At 41.0% G+C, this 20,564-nt stretch overlaps 1 protein-coding gene across 1 annotated transcript; it reads right to left on the bottom strand.

The window, feature by feature from the left end:
- Positions 1-2,816: 2,816 nt before the first annotated feature.
- paqr4a (progestin and adipoQ receptor family member IVa) lies at positions 2,817-19,492 on the bottom strand. The gene is made up of 3 exons (XM_017697364.2): positions 17,843-19,492; positions 8,004-8,222; positions 2,817-3,879 (listed from the first exon to the last, which is right to left on the bottom strand). Exons 1-3 carry the CDS (start codon positions 18,006-18,008, stop codon positions 3,446-3,448), a joined length of 819 nt encoding a protein of 272 aa, XP_017552853.1. The 5' UTR covers positions 18,009-19,492; the 3' UTR covers positions 2,817-3,445.
- Positions 19,493-20,564: the final 1,072 nt, after the last annotated feature.

The following is a 20,564-nucleotide window of genomic DNA, read 5'->3' as shown; positions in this document are numbered from 1 at the left end:
AGTTTGTTTGTTTGTTTGATATGGTATTGCCTCTGTTTCGTCCCCTGTCCTACAGACATGCCTTTCTGAAGCTTGACTTCTGTGACTACACATAAAGCTCTGGGCTGGAGTGGCCCACATATAACGATGCATATGCTTATGCGTTCGGCCAGCTTTCTGCATATACTTAATACTGAGGGGTCCTATTTCAGGTTTAGCATTGTTCCAGCTACTGACATGCACTACTTAGTTACAATGTTCTGTACTCGTTTTGTTTCATTAAAGGGATGGGATGGTGCTCCAGAGGGGACTGCGCAGAGAGTAAGTGGACAAAAGGCAGGGAGCGTGAGGCTTCTGTGTAAAGTCCCTCAGATTTTCATGAAGGGGAACTTATAACGGGACCTGACACCCTGAATACTTCATACGTTATTTGGCAAGTACTCCGTAAAGGAGACGTGTCTAGGAGCGTGTTCCGGGCAACACTGTCTAACTAGCATGCACTTCTTGATTCTAATATACATATTTTTTTTTTTCTTTTTATACACCGATCTCCTACACAGACTCCGCCACGCGAGGATATGATGGCTTCACTACTGGTCAAATTACTAATAGAAGTAGTTGGTCTCTTCTTTTAACATGCATCCATATTCATATAATATCTTACATCTTAAATCATGTAAAACAGTATGGTAAACAGAATGCATTACACATAGTATAAATAAGCAACGTCCGTGCAAAGTAAACAAAAATATGTTGACAGTTTCGAACAGTGCGATTCCAAAGGATATGCTGACACAGTAGCGCTGAATATGTTAGTGTTGGCTGGCCTATCACTAAAACCCTTAACGGGTACGATGGAAGGGATTCATTCACCCTTTGCTTGCTCTCCCGATGACAATCCAGCGCTCAAATCCAACAGTGCAGTAAACAGATGCGCAATGCAGTCCGTTTGAAACGGTTCTATCATACAATCTGCAGCAGGAACTGATCTATTCAATCCAGACAAGAAAGCACAAATTATGAATCTATCACCATGAATGAAGGGGTTGGCTGTGGCTGTCCAGTTTCAGCAAGGAAAACACCGCTATCCCTTTTTGGCAGCAGTAAACCAAACCTGAGGCGACTGTAACTCATGTATCTGGGCATAATATAATGTCTAATACGATGCAAGCACAAGGGAGGTGCTTTGGACTTTGGCAAGTAACTACCAGTTTCACACTTACAGCAAATTTGCACGTCATTTTCAAGAAGCACAGACACCAGCTCAGAGTTCATCTCTCTGGTTGGCGCCCTCCAGAGTGCTGAGAATCATGGGAATGCTCAGCCATTGTGCAAACTGCAAATCATTAGGAAAAATAATTTGCCTTGTCTAGAACTCAAGGTTAGATATTTAATTGGGGTTAAAGGTTCTGAAGAAATGAAATCTAATTTTGAGTGAAATGGAAATCCAATCTAGCTGTATGGAGATTAAGATAAAGCAATCTCCTGGATGGTGAGGGGTGTCCTCGGGAAGAGCAAAACTAGCAAATAAAAATGTCAATAAAAACATCAGCAGTCAGCAAATATCAGTTTGTTCAGACCATTTAGCCATATCATAAAATACTGCATTAAGCCTGTAAACTTAAAATCTACATTTACCAAAACAATAAACTACGGAGGAATGACTGTCCCCTCCAGCCCACAGAAAGAGAGCCAATGCAATAACATATGAGCGGAGGAGAGACAGAACAGTGATGATGGAGGAAGAGTGAGTCAAACGGGTAATGCGGACTCATTTAAAGATACCTTTAGGCTGTAACTCAAGTATTTCCAGTGGACCTTGCTATGACTGTGTGTGTTAGTAGTGCATTGTTTGTCAGTGGGTGTATATGCGTGTGCTCATGAGAAGAATCAGTGCAGAGCATGCAGTAACAGTTAATGGTCTGTAGTGGTGAAACATCTGTGTGGAGGTCTAATTCTTGGCTTCAAAACAAGCTACGCAGAAGCCATGCTTTCAAACCGCTTCGAGCAATGAGTGGTCGTGTAATGAAAATGTATGTCATGTATCGCACACTACTTTGTGTTAAGAGCCAGTTTGGCGGCTTAGTTGCACCTTACATTTGTACATATGATAAGACACAACATAAAGTGTTTTTACAATTGACGCTCTGGATGCTGGTGTAAGAATGAAATATGTTGGGCCTCTGAGATGCTGAAAAAATTAAGCACTGAAATTAATTGGTTCAGATGTTCGCACGTCAAAAATGTATGTTACATCGAGACAATCACTGGCAAAGGCAAGTGATTTAAAGACAAAACTGTGTTGATGTTATTTAAATATATCCATTACTGCGCAAAAGTTAGACACCATGTGTCCTTCATTTAATTTTCAGCCAAAATGGCCACTGAGTACAAGATAATGTTTTTTCAGGTGATGTTTCTGGGAAGATTAGATATAAGATAATCCACGTGCAAAAGGAAGTGTACAGTTTCCAAAACTGGAGTTAGTAAAAGCTACAGAGAAACTCCTAACAACTCCTAACAACTGTGCAAGACCTAGAAGACCAGAAAAACTGTTCCCATCAGATAAACAGCACTTAAAGCTTTCATCTTTGAGAGAGAGGAGAAAATCAAGCTGATTCAGATCTGAAAACATAGACAGGAGTTTCTGTCCATCCTTCCACTGTGAGAAGACGACTCAGCGCTGTGGGTCTGAAAGGATGTGTAGCTGTCAAGAAGAACCTCACTGAGAAAAGGAGACAGACACTTCAAACAAAGAATCTGATCAATGGACTGACCACCCCAGAGTCCAGACCTCAACATCACTGAATGGGTTTGGTTACTTCAGAAAATGATCAACCAGCTTCTAAGACTGAACTCTGGGGGTGTGGAAAAGTATCCCTGAAGGCTTGGAAGCTGTAATAAAGGCAAAAATGGGGACAGAAAATACTTTAACATTTGAAATTCTATTATATTATATGGATTTGTTGAGGCGTCTGTGTGATTTGCTGCTAAGTCTGTTTTCAGACTCATTTATTTAAATAATTTTAAATACATGAAGGTGGTCTCAGATTTTTGCACAGTAATGTACATTAGAACCAAGTTAATTCAATGCATTACTTTTTCAGTGTGTCAGTGTATGTATGTATGTGTGTGTGTGTGTGTGTGTGTGTGTGTGTGTGTGTGTGCTTGTGCGTACCTACGTACTGTAGGTGTCGAATGAATTTTAGTCTTTGTATGAGTCAACTCGGGTCTAAACTTCCATGCACAGACACTGTTGGGTAAATGCGGATATGTACATTCTTGCATTTGAGGACACGAACAAGCACGTATGTGAAAGGCGGCACAACGCATGTCAAACTCTTCCACGCTCACCTTTAACAAATAAATAACCCCCCCAATCCCCCATCCCTAAAATACCCAACGATCCCCATACAAGAGGTCCTGGCACCCTGTTACCCGCTCCCAGTCCAGCGGTCCAGGCGGGTCAGTCTGTGGGACAGTGATAGGTGTTGATCCACAGCAGGTCGTCCAGCACACCCCAATGCAGGTAGAGGATAGAGCCCACTACCAGCACGTGCATGATCTGGTGGCTGTTGCACCAGTAGTCGAAGAGGCCCGGTCGGAACCTCTCTGGGATGCGGGTGATGTTGATGACTCCGCCCACCACCGCCAGGGCGTCCATGGTGAGGAAGTGGCGCAGGGATGTGGGACTTCCTCCGCCCACACCTACCCAGCGCAGCAAGAAAAAAGAGAAGCGGAAGAGCGCCTGCCAGGCGAAGGAGCGCAGGCGCCGCACACGGCTCCGGGCCGTTATGGCGCAGTAGATGGCGTAACCAGACAGCAGGATGTACATCAGAAGGGCCACGGTGCGAGTGAACGGGTAACACAGCAGTGTGCTGTACACAATGGGCAGAGCGCCTACAAAAAAACAAAAACAAAACAACACTCAAACATCTCAAATCGCTCACAGAGGACAAGTACATTCCAGTGAAAGAACACACAGGGTGAAATATGCCAAAAAATATAACGTCACAATAGGCATTTAAGAATACGTGATAGACATCACAAAATTCATTTTGCTAAGGTTCATAAACAAGGCAGAATGGACAAAATGCACCAGGAAAACAGTAGTGCATTGCTTGAAAAACTGAGAATAATTTTTTGTATAGGAAATAAAGAGTAAAAATCAAACAATCTGTACAATACATTCATAAAATAGGATAATGACATAATTGGCTTGATGTCCAATCAGCTACTTGTTACTATGCCGTTCATGCAGTGACTATACTTTGTTTGTTGTTGCAGGTTCCCTAAAATTGGCAGTATACTTCAAATGACAAAAGAATGTAATATCACAGCTAAAGGCCTGCAGGCAATCATATGACAGGTGGAGCAGTCACAGTCAGAAGGAGGTCTCAGAACGAATGATGAGGTGATTAGGGCCAATCACAGTCAGAGGAAGGTCTCAGAACAAACTACACAGGGGTAAGGACCAATCACAGCCAGGGGAAGGTCTCAGAATAAACTACATAGTGATATGGACAAATTACAAGGGGGAGGTCACAGAAGAAACTACACAGTGATATGGACCAATCACAGTCAAGAGGAACAAACTACATAGTGATATGATCCAGTCAGAGTGGGGTGGGGTCTCAGAATAAAATACACAGTAAAAAGGGACAATCACAGTGGGGGGAGGTCTCAGAACGAAATACACAGTGATATGGGCCAAGCACAATTGAGGGGTGGTCTCAGAACAAATGACAAGTGATTAAGACAATGATGAATGGTCACAGCTGGGAGAGGTCGCTGAATAAACTACACAGTGATATGGAAAAATTACAAGGGCGGCGGTTCCCAGAAGAAACCAGACAGTGAAACGAGCCATTCACAGTTGGGGGAGAAGTCTCAGATTCAACTAAATAGTGAAAAGGACCAATCAGGGAGTCGGGGGGGCTCAGAACAAACAATGTAGCGATCAGAAGTTGTGTTTAACAGCACAGAACCACACTAACAACTCAAAGCACTGTGTCATTTTGGCCAAAGATACTGATTTGCATGTTTTTTGTTTGAAGTTTAACGCTGGATCAAAGTCTACTGTCTCTTATGCGCTACATGTGGTTGTTCAGTGATCTAGAAGGGGTGGATTATTCTTAGGAAACACATCATGACGTAACTTATCACAATAGTGATAACACATCACCAGATTGTCAAACCCTAGCCTATACCTGACTACAGATAAGCATTTTTACATTAAAATACTGGACACATATGGATCACACTTTTTAATAAATTCAGCCCACAGGCAAACATGTGAATGACTGTAAAATAATTTTGACAATTTTGCTTCAGATCATTTTAATGCAAATATATAGACAAATATACACCAATCAAGCAAACATTAAACATCCTTGTTTCTACGCTCATTGTCCATTTTATCAGCTCCACTTACTGTATAGGTGCACTTTGTAGTTCTACAGTTACAGACTGTAGTCCATCTGTTTCTCTACATACTTTGTCAGCCCCCTTTTACCCTGTTCTTCAGTGGTCAGGCCGCCCTCGGACCCTCTCAGAGCAGGTACTATTTGGGTGGTGGATCTTTCTCAGCACTGCAGTAACACTGACGTGGTGGTGGTGTGGATCAGACACAGCAGTGCTGTTGGAGTTTTAAACACCTCCGTGTCGCTGCAGGACTGAGAATAGTCCACCAACCAAATATATCCAACCAACAGCATCCTGTGGGCAGCATCCTGTGACCACTGATGAAGGACTAGAGGATGACCAACACAAACTGTGCAGCAGCAGATGAGCTGTCGTCTCTGACTTTACATCTAAAAGGTGGACTGATAAGGTAAGAGTGTCTAATAGAGTGGACAGTGAGTGGACAGCACTGCTGTGTCTGATCCACTCAGACCAGCACAACAAACACTAACACATCACCAACACGTCAGTGTTAGTGCAGTGCAGAGAATGATCCACCACCCAAATAGTACCTGCTCTGTGAGGGTCCATGGTGTTCCACAAATGACCACTGAACAACAGGGTAAAAGGGGGTTAACAAAGTATCAGAGAAACAGATGGACTACAGTCTGTAACTGTAGAACTACAAAGTGCAGCTATACAGTAAGTGGATCTGACAAAATGGACATTGAGCGCAGAAACAAGGAGGTGGTCATAATGTTATGCCTGATCGCTGTATGTACACATGATAAAGAGTTTTTAGTAATTGTTTACTACCATGAATTAAAAATTATCATGTCATTTTTATCACACAGGATTTAAATTGTACAAATCCATATAATTCCTTTTCGTTCCGGCTAATCTTTAAGGGCACTTTGACATGGCAGAGGGAAATGTGCTAGAATCAGGGAAGCCAAATCAATTTGTACTGAAGGCTGCTAAAACCACCTTTAGTGTCGTCAGCATCAGCCTCCGTAGGTGACTCAAAGTGTGACCACACAGAACAAAAATATCCAGATGTGCAAGCGGGAGGTGGAGAAAACCATGAATCAGCAAGAGACAAGGAGAAAGAGGAAAAACTGGGGGAAAGAGGAGCCATGAGGAGAAGAAGGAAGAAATGTAAGAGGAACAGGAAAGTAGAGAGCGTGTGGATAGTAGTGATAGAAAATTTTGTCACCAAAAATATGGTAGTTCTCTAACAGCTGATAAGATCAGTCAAAACACACTCCAACATCTTTAATTAAACAGTTTCAGTGTCTTCCTTGACATGACTGAAAGCTGTTAAATACGACTGTCAAGTTCTCAATTATCAAATCCTAAACTCAATAAGACAGCAACAACTTCAAAATTCATAAAGAAGATAAATACTGTTGAGCCGTAACTGGAGCTTTTCAAAATTGTTAGAGGTTTGGTTGTGTCACGATTGGCCCCTCCCAGTCCTGTCCATGTGCGTTTGTTTTGGTTTAGCACCCTGGTTTCGTGACTCCGCCCCTGATTGTCTCCAGCTGTTTTCCACCTGTCCGTCGTTCTCCATGTATATTTAAGCCCTGTGTTTGCCCCTTGTGTTTGCTGGTCTTTGTTGTTGGTGGTATTATCTGCTGTGTTGGATGTTCTGTTTGTTGATTAGGATTTGTTTGGTGTGTTTCTCGTCATGTCTAATTCTCGTTCTATCCGTGTTGGCTCTATGACCCTGGACCGTGTTGAGCATGACCCTGGATTTGCCCACAATAAAAGTCGCTTATCTCCACATATGCGTCCGCCTCCTCGCTCCACATTACAGGTTGGTCTTTGTTGACCATTTTGCATTCATGTTTTCCAGGTCAGCCTGTATTATTGTAATAAAAGTAAACAACTGGTCAAAAAAAATCAATTCATGTTCGCTAACAAAGTACACTTAACCTCTTATACCGCAGGGTATATTTTGGTTTTTCCATCTGAATCTACATGACCAAATCATAAGGCAAATTATTCAGTAATGGGATGAAATAAATGTACATTTTTATTTATTTTTAAATGCTCCCCTCACATTAACGAAAAATGTGTTTATAATCATACACATATCGCCATACATTTACAATTTACTGCTGAAAGCCAAAAATCTTAGACGCACTTTGTATTATTTTATAAAAAATAGTTTTTATAAAATAGTTTTATGCCATCTGTTTATAGTTTATAGCCCAGGTTTGTGGAAAAATGGGTCAACTTTCAGTTCATCTTCTTTTATTATAAGGGTTTAAAATGACATCACCATCTATTTGACCGGAAAGAAGACGGTTACAGCCTCATACGACACCCACACCCACCATGAATGTAGCTTATGAAATATGAAAGTTTTGAACAATATGACAAAGTGCGTTTTGGAACCACTGGTGGTCTCAAGGAGTTGAAGAGGTTAAAAACATCAAATCCTCACCAAAATGCTGGACAACTTAAAAAGAACCTGTAACAAACTGTAAAGGTTCGCATAACGGCATAAAAATGCTTCAGAATTACAATATATTCATAAGAATGAATCAAAATATCTGTGATTATAAGTGCAAACAAAGCAGTCAGGCTGTAACTGTTTGAGTGGAGGTTCTTACCCAGGGTGTTGATCATACAGATGCCGCACATGTCTAAAGTGAGCAGGGTTTTGTAGACAGGCTCGCCGCCCTCGTGGTTCATAAACAGGTGATACACCACAGATCCCAGCTGTGGAGATAAGCAGGCCAAGAAGTGCACCACACCCAGCCATGTCACACTGATCTGAGACCAGGGGATGTTTAGAGGGAGCAGCACCAGAAAACAGAGCAGAGGGATTCCTGTGGATACAAAAACACAGATCCTGTGAGAATAGATAGAGAAAAAAGAAGCAAATTAAAAACAGTATGAGGGGACAGTCTGACAGTAATAACTGTGGAGCGATTTTAATCCAGTATGAATCTGCAGTGTGTAGTTTTTACAGTCTGACAGTAATAATTGTGGAGTCATTTTAATCGAGTATGAATCTACAATGTGTAGTTATAAAGTCATTTTAATCAAGTATGAATCTACAATGTGTAGTTATAGTGATTTTAATCCAGTATGAATCTACAATGTGTAGTTATAGAGTGATTTTAATCGAGTATGAATCTACAATGTGTAGTTATAGAGTGATTTTAATCCAGTATGAATCTGCAGTGTGTAGTTTTTACAGTCTGACAGTAATAATTGTGGAGGGATTTTAATCGAGTATGAATCTGCAGTGTGTGCAGTTTTTACAGTAGAAGTTTTGCTGATGCCAATATTTGTGGATTTAATCCAGTATGATTATAAGCAATATGTACAGTACTTATAGTCTTATAGTAATAATTGAAGATTTAATGGTCTTCTGTATTTGGCTGAACCCAGAAGTCCCTCAGTAATAGTAGTCCTGATCTAATTCTGCTAACACTAATATAAGAACAGAACCTGCTAATAGAAATGGCCATGTTGTTCTTGTTATTGAGTGTGTCCTGTGGTATAATGCTGGCAAGGATAACTGAATCATGATCTTTTAATCCATGCTGTCTGTGGGAATTTGGTGAAATTTCTCAGACACTTTATCCTGTAACGATCAAATCCTGTACAAATTACATTACAGATCATACTCTGTTTAAATAAGCCAGTTTCAGCAGTCCTAAACAAAGACAACTGGCTTTTGAAACACACTATTAGAGGACAGAGTGAACAGGTATTTGCACATTAAGCTTACACAATCCCTGCCTTGAGGTTTATGACTTCCCTTGAGCTGAATGAGCATGATTTACACATGGGTTTATGGAAGTGACCGAAACGGCCTAGTACACTGTGGCTCTCAGTGGCTTTGCTGTATTGAAAATATCAGTGCTAATAAGGCAAATAAATATGTTCTACAAATGACAGTGCTTTTAAAATAAACATATTTCCTCACATTCCACCATATTATTCATCATTAATCAGTCAATCTCTCTCCATCTATAAGCCCCGCCACCATGCTCTAGCTCCTAATGTCAGACGATTTAGCCTATCCAGGTAAAAGCACCCCAGCCATCTAACAGGTCTATTTTGAGGCAGTTATCTGTCCTGGCTCAGCACTAGAGAAGCCCACAGCTGGGCTGCTATAGATAGACCACGCACTCTCTACTCTACAGCCAAGTGTGTGCGTCAGCATGGCCTCTAGAATCCAAAAGGGTGTACACATTAAGCAGGGAGCCAACTTATTTGTACCGAAAATAAATTAAAATAATTAGAAAGCAAAAAATAATTGAAATTGTGGATCCTGACTGTTGACTGCGTTAGGTTATAGGCAATAATGGTGTGCTAACTTTAAACCTACAGTATGCTCTGTTTAACAATAGTGAACATAATATAACAGAAGGCAGATCAGATATGCTGTATGCCTACACTGGCTACATTAAGGTTTAAAACATATTTGAAACCAGTGCTGAAATTTGATGCATAAATAGTTTGCTGCCTTGTTATTTCAGGTTGTTCTGGCTACTGAATATCGCCACAAAGGGAGTGGGCTTTTCCTGCTAGCAGCTTTACCAGCAAACTGACTGGTTCTTTCTGTTGAATATCTAGATATTCCTCATAATCAACTGCCATGTTAAGCATTATGAGCTTTTCTATTTATTTTTCAACTGTCTCCTCCCTTATAACATCTCTGGTTTTAATCCATGCACTGTGACAATGGTTTACAAAACTATAGACTGAAATATGTCAAGAAATCCAAGCAAAAAGCAAGTGTTTAAAACACGACACACTTTGCTTGCAGTATGCTTCTTTAGCTCTACGTTGGAGCTACGAGGGTAACAAGTAATGGAAGCTGTAATATGTTATAAACGTCAGAAACCACAAGTGTATTTAAGATTACTTAACAGCTCAAAGCAATATGAGATAAGCGTGTAGTGATTTAGGCATACAATTTACACCCCAGGTGTCAAACACAAGGCCCGCGACACTGTTCTCTCCAACCCACAGAAGTGTTTACATTTTTTAAATATTAGCCTGTTTCACATTGTGCTGCACTACAGTCCCCAACATGCACTGCAATGTAATGTGCGCTCTGACTCTCCTACCCCAATAGCACTCTATGGGCCAGCGGTTACACCTCATTTCTACACAATCCCACACCAGTAGTATCACCAAACACACCAATTGTATTTCAGCTGCAGTACAAACAATATTAAACATCAGCTCAGCAGCTCAGAAACTGAGCCCAAGAATTAATGAACGTGCATCAGAGAAAGGATGACAGGATGTCGAGTTCAGCAGTAGATAGACAGTTTTAAAAGTCTGACCTCCCGAGGATGTTAACATTTAGAATATTTCAAGTATTCATGCAATATTTCAAAGTCTACTACAAGTGCCTGTATTTTGCTGTTGAAGTTTTTGCATATTTTAAATAAACAAATGTCCAGTTCAGATTACAAAACAATGTTAATTAAAAAAATACAATAAAAACATTTTTTTGGCCCACAGATCTGTTTAGATTTTCTAATATGGCCCTATTATTCAATGAGTTTGACACTCCTGGTTTACACAGTGCTAATGTTGGTGGGGTAAATGCTTTCATTTCTCGTTAGCTACATTAGTGTCATCACTCCAGTGCAAAACTAAAAGAACAAACTTCAGACACCAAATATGTTTCGTCCGATTGACCACATATGCCATAGGGGGAGGACATGGTGTAAATATGATTTTTTCCCACAAACTATCGTTTTAAAACCACCATCTAGGAAATCCTGTACACTGTGACTCTGGGAAGGATCAGATATCACAAAAAAATCAATACAATACATAAAGTACTCTATTTTCAGCAGGAGCTCTACGAAAAAAAAACCCATTTCAGCACCTTCGGAGCCAGCAGTCACAATCAGGCCCGTCAGGAGTAATCTAATGGCATGACAGGTTTTCCCCCTCATCACATCAAAACTTGAGTCTTTGGCACAAGACATTTTTAAACAGCAAGTGACAAGACAAGACAGGCAGGTGGAAACTTGTTGGGGGGGGGTACTACAGAAGGATATTGAGCTACATCACAAAATCTCCAAGCAAATGAGCTACTTAAGGGTGTGTTCAAACAAAACCTATGCAAAAGCACCTGGGCCTTCTAAACTACTGCATGTGTGTGCTTTGTGGATGTTTATGATTGTCTGGGTTAGTAGGTTTAGAGCCTTTCCAGGGGCATCAGTGCTGCTATTTCAGCATTTTTTTATTTATAATTAAGCTTGCGCTCTATCTGTTCTATTTTTCTATGTATTTGAGTCAACACTAACTCTTTACTCTCACAACTACAGAACTCGCAGATTAACTTTACAATTGCTTAATAATTCACAGTAGTTACTGAATAATACGATTATTATGCTATTATTTTATCTGTGGTTCTTTATGGACAACAAACACAACAAAGTGAGAAAAGTGGGAAAAAAAGCCCTCTATTATGTTTATATGCAAAGATTGTTGCCAATCTGATTGAATACATTCCGCTCACTCTACTCAACAATCTGATGAAAATCTCATGCTCACTACAAGTAATCAGATCCAAAGATACATGCATGTTTAGAGAACCACTTAGTGTAGACGTTACCATGACGAGCATCACGTGAGTCCAGTCACAGTGAGATAGCAGCAGTGAGCAGCGTTGTTTTTAATTGCTTTAAAATTATGTCAGACTGAGGAAAACGTCCCTCACATGTCCTTATTAAAGAAGGCAGAGAGGACGACATCGTGTTCCGAGACACATAAACTGGACGTCCGTCCCATCGCCGTCTTTTAAAGATCAGAGCATAAACTTCGTCTCCTCTAAAGACCAGTTTCTGCTCCGCCATGTTGAACGTTATAAACTTTCGCTATGACGTGACGAACATGATCAGAACAGACAAACTTTCCAACTGGGAATCAGATACAGGTGTTTATATGGTTATTATTCTTCTATTTAACTCATTATTTACAGGAATACTCACCTCATTCAGTTGGATAGAAATTATATTCTGAATGGCCTCAATCGGACTAGTCTACTCCAACTGTGGTGTAAACATGGATGCATTTTATTCTGATTGAGCTATTAGTCGGATTATTAACAGATTATTAGGCTGCATGTAAACGTGGCTACAGTTCTCGAAAGTGTTGAAAGTAAAAGAGGAGGAGGACAACAAGCAACAAGACGGATGGATACAATCAGAGGAACCATGAACCAGCCATTCAGAAGCCTGAAGACCCAAACAGAAGACGGGATATTCTGGAAAAACACCATCAATATGGTCACCAGGAGTCGGAAATGACCTGACGGCACCCAAAAGTTATACCCATTCTTGAGATTATTCAGACCAGTTGATGCAACAGCCTGAAGCTTACATGAAGAAAGTTATGATCAACTTAGTATATGACCAGGTGTGAGCCCTGTTGGTGCATCTGGCCCCAGGACATCACAATTAGCACAAACACAGTAATCAACTGTATTTAAAAAACAGTAAAGTACTGTAATTGTATAATACACTGTAAGTACTGTAAATAAACAGTAAAGTATTGGAGACATTGATTCAAGTGTTGCTATTATTATTATGTTATCACTGTGCTTCCCAGTGCATTACTGATGATGTGTTCAGAAGCATCAGCAGATGTACTTACAGAGATTCTACCACTAACACTAACTGACAATCTTACTTCTGGTAAATTTGACGCAGATCCCAACACTGAAGCAGACATGGGAGCTAATATAGTGAGTCTTTGTTGAATAAAAGAGCCTAATAACAGGTCAGATCAATAAAAACTGAGGCTGTAGTATACTGTCATCTTTCAATTGGGCCACAAGTTCAGCTGAACTCCACTGTCCGATGCCTTAGCCTGCTTGCTTGAGAGTTGAGATACACCAATGATTTCCCCCAAGCTACTTGATTTGTTGTTTTACACATAACACTATGATAAATGTGATATTAATTAAGCAACAGAACACAAGAGGCAGTGTGTTATTATCTTTTAAATGTGACCTGTATGCAACATTAGTCTGAACAGATAACTTTCCCAAACCGACCGGAAACCGATGCGCAAAAGAACAATACTTCACGTGGCTCATCCAGAGGTAAACAATCATGACGACTAGTGAACACTAGCCGCTCCCGGTTTCGTCTTCGCCAGCATCACAGGAGTGCTATGAAGTTCCAGTGGTTGACAGCTGGGCTCATCACCACCAATGTGTTTGAGTATGCTGTAAAAAGGGCAAGTTATTCGACTAGGGCCAATTCTTTGGTTCGTGACCTCGGATTCTGAACTGTTCTCTGACGCTGCAGTCTCGGTCTCTTCCAGCCCTGTTTTGGCATTTCGTATGAAACCTCTTTAAACACGGAGCGGTTGTGACGACTGTTTTGGCACAGAAACATCAGCCTAAATGTTTATGAGTCTCAGCAGCACAAATTGATGACGAATGTCAAGTTGTACTGACGTAAAAGTTGCATTGCTGCAGATCAGATACGTATCGGATTTCAGTACCACATTTGAAAGCGTCTCAAATCGGAATTGAAAATGTCAGACACAATGCGTTTTTGCTGTTCATCTGTGTCACATTTGAGGAAAAAGATCATGGGCCACTTTTATTGGGTTCATTTCTGGCTGATTACAGGTTGTTTAGCTGTTATTCTGTCACAGCTGCTCAGTGGTGGGAATTTAGTGTCGTCTCATCTTCAGAATCTGACCAAATCAGGTGTCAGTCAAATGTGATCTTAAAAGTGTCCGTTTTCTGTTTCTGCGCAAAGTAAGAAGTAAAAACATTCAAATGGCTTGAGTGTCTCCTACGACTGTCAATGTCGCTGCTTAGCAAAGGCGTCTTAGCAGAGTGATACATCCATCCATCCATCCAATTTCCAAGCCGCTTCTCCGTCAGGGTCGCGGGGGGGGTGCTGGAGCCTATCCCAGCAGTCTTCGGGTGGAAGGCAGGATACACCCTGGACAGGTCGCCAGTCCATCACAGGGCAGACAGTCACTCACTCACACCTAGGGGCAATTTAACACGTCCAATTGGCCTGACTGCATGTCTTTGGACTGTGGGAGGAAACCGGAGAACCCGGAGGAAACCCACGCAGACACGGGGAGAACATGCAAACTCCACACAGAGAGGACCCTGGTCGCCCGGCCAGGGAATCGAACCTAGGCCCTCCTCGCTGTGAGGCGACAGAGTGATACAGTGTTTGTGAAAAACCTGTGATGTTATGGTGAAATAACAGCACAGTTAAAACACCTTTCAACCAATCAGCTTGCGTAGCCGGAACTAACTGTAATATAATGTAGGAGATCACACCAGCTAATATGTTCAAAAGTTTAGTTATGTTTACACATGGAAATCTTAGTATCTTGTTATGGTTCAGAAGAAATACATTAATAAATGAATGTTTTTTTTACTCGGCAGTAAACAGATCTAAAACAGTTCAATTAAAACAAGCCAGGTCAGGTTTGCAAAGCAAAGTACCACTAATAAGCATAGGGTCATTAACAATAATGTTGCAATGCAATGTGAAATGAATAATCAATTTGATATTCTGATACCAGGATTTTTGAAAAATAAGTCAAAAATTCTCACAGCTCCACTTGAGGAATGACGACGAAGCACATGGCTTATTTTCCAGCTTCCTGAAGCAAAGTCAGCATACAGGTCAGGTTAAGCTGCGTCGCTCATTTAAAGCCCCCGATTTCCTGCTTGCTAGACAACAAATAAAAGGACCGAATGCTCAGAGGCTGCAGAGTAAGCTGACTGCACGGGTAACACAAGCTGTTCACATTCAGTGCTTCTGCACTTCAGTCTGGGGGAAGCCCGGCACCACATAGGTTCGTTTTCCCGCTCTAACACACCTGACTCCCTTCGTCTGTTCATTATCAGGGCTGTAATAAGCTGAATCAAGTGTAATAGAGTCATCGCAAAAATGTGCAGAGCACCAGAACCTTTTGCATACAACACAATTTCGTTGCAAAGTGCTGTGTGTTATTCTGTATCATCAAAAACAGAAAAATAAATAGATTAGCTGCAAAGCTTAAATCTGTCAGCTTACTGGTCACCAAGTGCACGACGATTCAGTTTGTATAAGAAGGGCATGAGAGGACATCCACATAACCCACATCTGGACTGATCACTCATCCTGAAGGTGATAATTATTTACACACAGAAATTCCTCTGTAATTCTTTCTTACATACAGCCTAATTACTTCTCACTGGCAGCTCAGTGAAACAAGTGGAGATCTTGTGTTGAACGTGCAGATTCTAAACCTTACATCCATTCACATTTGTGTCTGCAAGTATAAGAGAAGATATTTTATTATGATTTGAACGTGAAGAAAATATCGCTCTGTGGTAAAACAACCACTCGTTACATGTTTGGCTTCTTTTAACCTGTCAAAAAAGAATCGAAACTGAATGTAAATGTAATTAACCCGTTTGTGGTGTTGATGTGTTTGTTACTTAGTGGTCCGGTGGACCCACCGCATTGTCTTATTAAATCAATACAGCCATAACTATTTATGAAAAAATACCAGATGTTTAAAATATCACAAGAGTCCAGCGTAGGGTTCTCCTTTAGTAGCTGTAGCCAGTCAGCAGCTTATCCATGTTGTCCACGCTCACCCACACACACACGCGCACACACACACACACAAACATATACACACACACACACACACGTTTACATGCAGCCTAATAATCCGTTAATAATCCAACTAATAGCTGAATTGGAATAGAATACATCCATGTAAACACCTCAATCGGAATAGTCTAATCTGATTGAAGCCATTCGGAATACAGTTTCTATCCAATTGAACGAGGTGGGTAAACCTCTAAATAATCTGTTAAACAGAAGAATAGCCATGTAAACGCCTGAATACGATTACATTCCAATCGGAATGTGCAAGTACGATCTGCACATGTGCATCATGTCATGGCGAAAGTTTATACCGTTCAACATTGCGGAGCAGAAACTGGTCTGCAGAGGAGATTTTATGCTGAAGTTTATGCTGAGAACACGACTTCTTCCTCTCGCCGCTTGCTTTATAAGTACATGTGAAGAACGTTTTTCTGAGACGTTTTGCGGACTGGATCTCACGTGATGAATCTGTAATCTGATTGTATTCACTCGGATTGGCAAAAACCTTTGCATGTAAACATAGGCACTAACAGCAGGCCATGTCGATGGAGAACAGAGTGAAGGACACAGCACCTCCACACTTTTACTCCCCATGGGTTCACCCCAACACCACATGTGTAATACGAATGTGTAGGGGGTGAACCGTGTGAAGACTGAAAATGGGTTATTTTATATGTTCTTCACAGAAAATGACCAAAGGACAAGAAATTTGGTTGAAATCATAATAAATCGCATGAGTCCCACAGACCTGAACACCACACAAAGGTTAATTATGCCAATGCACAATTAATCATGTTATTGAGTAATCACTTCTAAGCAGTATGACAAGACGTCTAAGAGCACACAGCCCTGCAGTGGCACTGATGTCAGAGTCTGATCTTGGATACAAGTGCAAGACGGTTTCACGTAATTTTCAGAAGCAAATGCTACAGTAGCAATGTAACAATGCTGAGCACTTCATATATCACATAATTATGAGTGACTCATGCAAACAACGCTTAGCTGGTCCAAAGGGCGCAGCTTCCACAAACTTCCTTTAACTTGGTTATTAGTGGAAAGAGCAGATAGTAGTGGATAGTAGTAGTGATAGTAGCAGGACACTCTTAGGAACCTGAGAAAATCACATTTATAAAAGCTGTTTATCCGGGCAGGAGGCATTTACTTGCTCAGACAAATGTAGTTACTACCACCTGGTTTAGATAATCAATACTTTACAATAAATTAAATTAAACCAGGTGTGCTGCTTTAACAAATCCAGGCAGTGGAACCAAATTTGGCTTTTTCTAACCAGCTCGTATGATATCATATGACATTTTGGAGACAATTAATGCTACTTCTTCCTTTTATAGGTATGTTTTCCCAAGCTAAAAACAATCTTACAGCCTAAATAAATGGTTTTAAATGATTAAGAGTTTTGTGCAGTGCTGTAAATACACAGTATCAGGGTAAAATCCACATGGACTCAGTTGACAGTCATACTCAAATGATTTAACAAAACCATCTGTATTTATTTTAGCAAATGTATCCTGCTTGTGTAAACTCATGCAACACATGTTCACATCTACAATGAAAGAGGAAAAAGAAAATAAAGTAGCCCCTGTTTCACTACTCAGCCAGCTTGGACTACTAGTCACCCATAAGGTGAGATGTGGTAAGAGGATTTTGGAGGGTCAGTCATAAAGATGACCCAGGCACATTTATCTGCTTTTGTTTCAGAGACACTTACAGTTCAGTGTTAAGCTCAGTGTTGAGCCACTCAGGCTTTACAGCCCAGCTTAATGGGAAACTAAGGCAAAGGTGAAGTCAGCACTACTCACCATGTGTGTAGATGTTGCCCAGTTCATTGTGGAGATAAAACAGGCTTCGGATGCAGTCCTGAACCGATGATATGGGTCTGTAGCCAGTGAGGACATATTTGTTGAATTGCAGGTGTGGAGGAGAGTTTGCCCAGTCCAGTAACCTGGGGCCATTTAGACAGGCCATAGCAGCGAGGACGGATAGGACGAGAACAACGACACAACAGCAACACCACAGCTGCACATGTATGCACAGGCGGAGCACAGTTACTGCTCATAAAGAGGGAATTGAACACCATAGGCATTGGGATGTGGACTTAGGCCTGCATTATGCAGCTATGGCTGGCTGGTTGGCTTGGAAAGTCAAGGAAACGGACTCGTTATTCCTTTGCCTGAGCAAGAGTTATCAGTTTGCTTCTGAAAAGTGGACTACGAAGCCGTCATCCGCAAGGATGAAGAAAGAAAAAGCACACATCCTTCATAATGACAGCCAGCAGTGCACAATGCTGCAACATTCAAATGCACGGCTGCAATCAATCACAGCCAGTACATTAACCTTTGAGCCCAGTCCTGGTCTTGTCACCTTGGCGTGCACTCTGAGGGCATCTTCTACACCAAAGAAGTGGGGCTCTTCCTCAAGAGTTCTTGATAAAAACACACACACCCCCCCACCCCACTAAGCTGCTTCCCTAAATCTCCCCAAAAAGGAAGTAAATCAGTCGGTCAGCTTTGGCTGCGGAGTGAAACTCTGTCCATCTTCCGCTCCTCCTCCTCCTCTGTGAGCTTCAAGAGGGACTTCATGGTTTGGTGAACAAAGTCACCACCATTCATGGTTGACCAGAAAGCTTCAGACACTTTGCAAAGCCCAGCTTTTGCCGCAGCACTGGAATGGCAGCTTGCATTAACCTTCTAAGTTCATAACACCTTGAGAAATGTCTACTGACCACTGGCCTTGTGAAGAATACAGTCTTAGTTCTTGAAGCCCATTTCTTCCATCAGCTCACAGTATGTATGAACAGCATGCTGGTGTGGTAAAGGTTAGGTTACATGTCTGTCCATCAAAACGAGTTCAAGTTTGACAGGAACACCGCTGAGAACAACGAGGATCCCATCTCACAGGCTGAGCTGCCTAAAATGAAGCATTTTGCCACAGAACCGCTCACTCTTTAAAAAAAAGAAAAATAAAAGAAGCCAACACTGAAACCCATTCAGTCGTTTAACGTTAGCTAACAGCCATGTCTCCCTCTGGAACATGCACAGCTGGCTAGGCTAGCAAGTTAGCAGCACCGGATAGCTGCTGTCACCTCGGCGAACGTGGGAAAATGCTGGCTTTCACATGGATAAGGGAAAAACGAGCATCCCACACGAATTCTGGCGAAAAAAGTAGAAAAATATGCTCATAAAAATCTCCCGTGTTTCAATAACAGCGGTCGTGTCCCGGTTGCTAGGCGGTTTGCTAACGGCCCATACAGACCCTAATGTTAATGTTAACGTTAACCAAACAGCTAGAGTTACATTTGAACCTTTGAATTTCGCTTATTTCAGAAGAGAAACTTCGTGAACAGCTTTCGGTTTGGCTCTACGTTATGGTTATCCCCCATAAATCTCGACAGTCTGTCCCCAGAAAGCCCCGACCATCTTCTATCTCCCGTTTCCTAAAGCAGCAGATTGGCTTGCTTCATCTGCGTTGTCCCCCACACCCGTATTTCGGAAAGTCCCGCCTCCCTCGCGCTTGGATTGGCTGGTGTTGTCGCTGTCCTGCGCCCGGATTGGCTGGTAGTTCATTCTTACTAGAAGTCAGTCGGAAAACGAGTGTGGAAAAAATAACGTCGGCTTTCCTGTGCTGTAATGTATTGGGCCCTGTGGAGGTGAATGAATGAAATGCATATAAATTCCCAAATATATAATCTCGTCATTTAAGATATCTAAATCCTTGTTTTTCTTTTTTGCATAATTTGAGAACTCAAGGTAGTATTTGTATTGTGTTAAAATGTCATAAGATGAATGAAAGTTCCCATTTTGAAGATACAACAATAACAACAACAGCAATAATAATAATAAGAAGAAGAAGAAGAAGAATATTCAGTATAGAGATTCAGATTTGCTGTTTATTACAATGTTATTAAGTTTTGTTTTCATTCTGTCACTCAAATTCTTGGCCAGAACTCGGAATATTTTAGCCAAATTAAGATGGAGGAACAAAAAGGAAGAACTTCCAATAGCTTTTATAGCATAAGTCAACAAACAATCCCAGTACAGTAAAGAAGTATGAGTCCAGAGCATGTTAGTGCTTCTTTTTTTGTTGTTACTAATGACAACTAAACAAAACAAAATCTATTTTGGGTTTAATTAGAGTTTTAAACTGTAACTGACAACAATAAAATGATCGATATCCAACAGCTTTTTTGCAACTAAACTTTTTAACAACTGATCCTGCATTATTAACAAACATCAAATAAACAAATGTTACTTCAGATATTCAAAATCTCCAAATGTGTAAAAGTAAGACCCGATAACCTACTAAACGTAGTGGATGCACATATTCAATAATAAAAACAGGCCAAGTTAAAGAAAAACATTTCTGCATTGTTGCTGGCAATGATCTGTAAACTGTCTACTTCCACACATTAAGACATCAAAGGTAAGATATAAATAGGACATAAACATCTTACACATCTGTCACATTACACGTCTTACTTTAGTATTTTTGGTGGTTTGGGTTTTTAAGTTCGCTGATGTGAAT

This window comes from Pygocentrus nattereri, chromosome 14, assembly GCF_015220715.1.
Source record: "Pygocentrus nattereri isolate fPygNat1 chromosome 14, fPygNat1.pri, whole genome shotgun sequence".
Lineage (NCBI taxonomy): Eukaryota > Metazoa > Chordata > Actinopteri > Characiformes > Serrasalmidae > Pygocentrus > Pygocentrus nattereri.
The sequence above is the reverse complement of the archived record's forward strand: the minus strand, read 5'-3'. Positions and strand labels throughout refer to the sequence as shown.